Source organism: Limulus polyphemus, unplaced genomic scaffold, assembly GCF_000517525.1.
Source record: "Limulus polyphemus unplaced genomic scaffold, Limulus_polyphemus-2.1.2 Scaffold382, whole genome shotgun sequence".
Classification (NCBI taxonomy): Eukaryota; Metazoa; Arthropoda; class Merostomata; order Xiphosura; family Limulidae; genus Limulus; species Limulus polyphemus.
Window position 1 is genome coordinate 325,164 of NW_013665992.1, and position 2,194 is coordinate 327,357.

Here is a 2,194-nt window from a genome sequence, read left to right on the forward strand (position 1 = left end):
AAGTAAAACTGGTTTCTTATTTCTGAATACAACTTTGCAATACACTTAATTTACACAGTCGCGCTATAACAAACGTTATAATTCACAACAAACGTCTCACTTGTCAATATATGTTTAAGTCTCTAATGTCTCTGTATTAGAATCAGGTACATCAATTACCAAAATAATCACTCAAATTTACAGTTTGTAAAAGTTGCGAATTTACTTGGTTTTCAAAATGAACATAAAATAAGTATAACATAACATAAGTATAACATAATAAGTCAAACATTACGTAACTACATAATCATAATTGTCTTTTCCATATATATTATAACAATATTGAAAGAAAGTTACACAACGAACATTGTTTCATGTTTTGTTAAGAAGAGACTGTTATTTAAAGTCATTAGCACGAAATAAGGACAAAAACAAAGGATGATTTTATGATATTCGAAGTTCCACAGCCTGCAGAAAAAAAATAACCATTTTCGGGTTTTACATGCGTTATAAATTGTTCTAAGCTTTTGAAAAACTTATGTTTTTTATACTGTTATAATGGTAAAACGTCTGTAGAATAAAAAACAAATTGCGCTAGGTTATTGTTCTCATCATGAAGTATAGTGAAGACGTTATAGATTGTAAATAGCTGTTCTACTGAATTTTCTATTGAGCACAAACAAAAACCTATAAATCTATTATTCCAGTATTGCCAAGGTGTATATAGTTTCTAATTAAACCTTTCCTTGGTTCTCCATATTCTACTACGATTCTTATCGATTTAAAGTTCTGGCATAACAGCATCAAGAGCAGGAATGGCAACATAAAATATAATAATACAACGAGTTCAATATTATAAACAATTTTTCCTGATGTTTTATGATTGTTGTTTATTAGGTTTTTCGTTTATATTTTCTGTGTCTACTGATTTTTACCAGTATTCTTGAATTAAAAGTTCTGTGGTAATTACTTCTTAAAGTCTTTCAAACTTATGGGTGTTTTTAAACTATCTTATTGATATATTTTTATTTTACTTAGCAAACGATAAGCTCACCTTCAAAGCACTGATTCGCATAGTAAAATTAGAGGTTGTTAAACAGCGTGGCTTCATCTTCAACCGCTTGGGGTTAGGCAGTCCTACATTATTCAAAATACGATATTCGATAAACAATAATGGAAAAAGAAAATTAAACATAGATGAACAGGATGGCATTGTTAGTTAGTAAATTTTAGTAGATATAACGCATACATTGAAATTTTTAAGCTATTAGAAAAAAAAATTAGGCTTTCATAAATACAAATATTGCATTCAATATGAAATAGTTTAAATGTGTTATATATAAAACTTCATGAAACAAATTAGGGTTAAAAAAAGAGGGTAAATGTAAACTTCAAAGTGTCATCTGTCTTCTATTATATGTACGGTGTTTTGAGTTGCACTTCACTTACAACAGTGAACCTATATTTATTTATATAGGATTGAAGAATATCCATATAAATATTTTCAATTCATATCAGTAAATAAGTTCCTCAAAAAGGTAAATTATTTGTACAACGATAAGCAGCATTTCCAGTTATGACGAAGTTGTCTTTAGTTTTAGTCCTGCCATCTTTTGATAATATACAAAACTAGCAATGCTTTCAGAAAACTTTTTTTTATTTTATACTTTATATTCTAACGTCTCCGTTTGTTAATTAACTTTCTGTAACTTCGTTCCAACGAAACTTAAGCGACACAAGTCCTTTCTTAATAAACCTGGTTTATTCTTTCCGAATATAACTTTACCGATACACTCAACTTCAACAATCGCGCTAAATAAACGCTATAACTCTCAAAGAACGTCTCTCGTGCCCTCTGACTGTAGTTCAATTACTCACTGTCTACACACACATTACATTATTCTCCCGTCACGTTGTCACTCTCTTTTATATACCAGACTACTCCATCTAGTAAATGCAAGGGTATTCATGAAGGAACAAGATAGTTCTAGAAACTAGAGGGCGTGAGAATAGTCACGTGATCTGGATGACGCAACACTGCCCCCTCCTTAATATTGTTCGTCCCGAACAATAACCACATACAATAAACCAATAACTTCATTAGCGCACGTCCCTTATGCTTGGGTCCCCTTTTAGCACAACATGTACTGCATGTCCTGCACCATTCTTCCACATCTTGTCTCATACGTATCCAGTAAACTCTCTGTCGTAGGTG

At 31.1% G+C, this 2,194-nt stretch overlaps 1 protein-coding gene across 1 annotated transcript in view; it reads right to left on the bottom strand.

The window, feature by feature from the left end:
• The window catches only part of LOC106457850 (glutamate receptor-like), a 21,483-nt gene that overhangs the window by 13,485 nt on the left and 5,804 nt on the right, over window positions 1-2,194 (bottom strand). Inside the window, exon 2 of the mRNA XM_022383915.1 lies at window positions 1,034-1,116. Within this exon, the coding sequence (XP_022239623.1) occupies window positions 1,034-1,090 (57 nt within the window). The 5' untranslated portion in view covers window positions 1,091-1,116. The remainder of the gene's footprint in view (window positions 1-1,033; window positions 1,117-2,194) is intronic.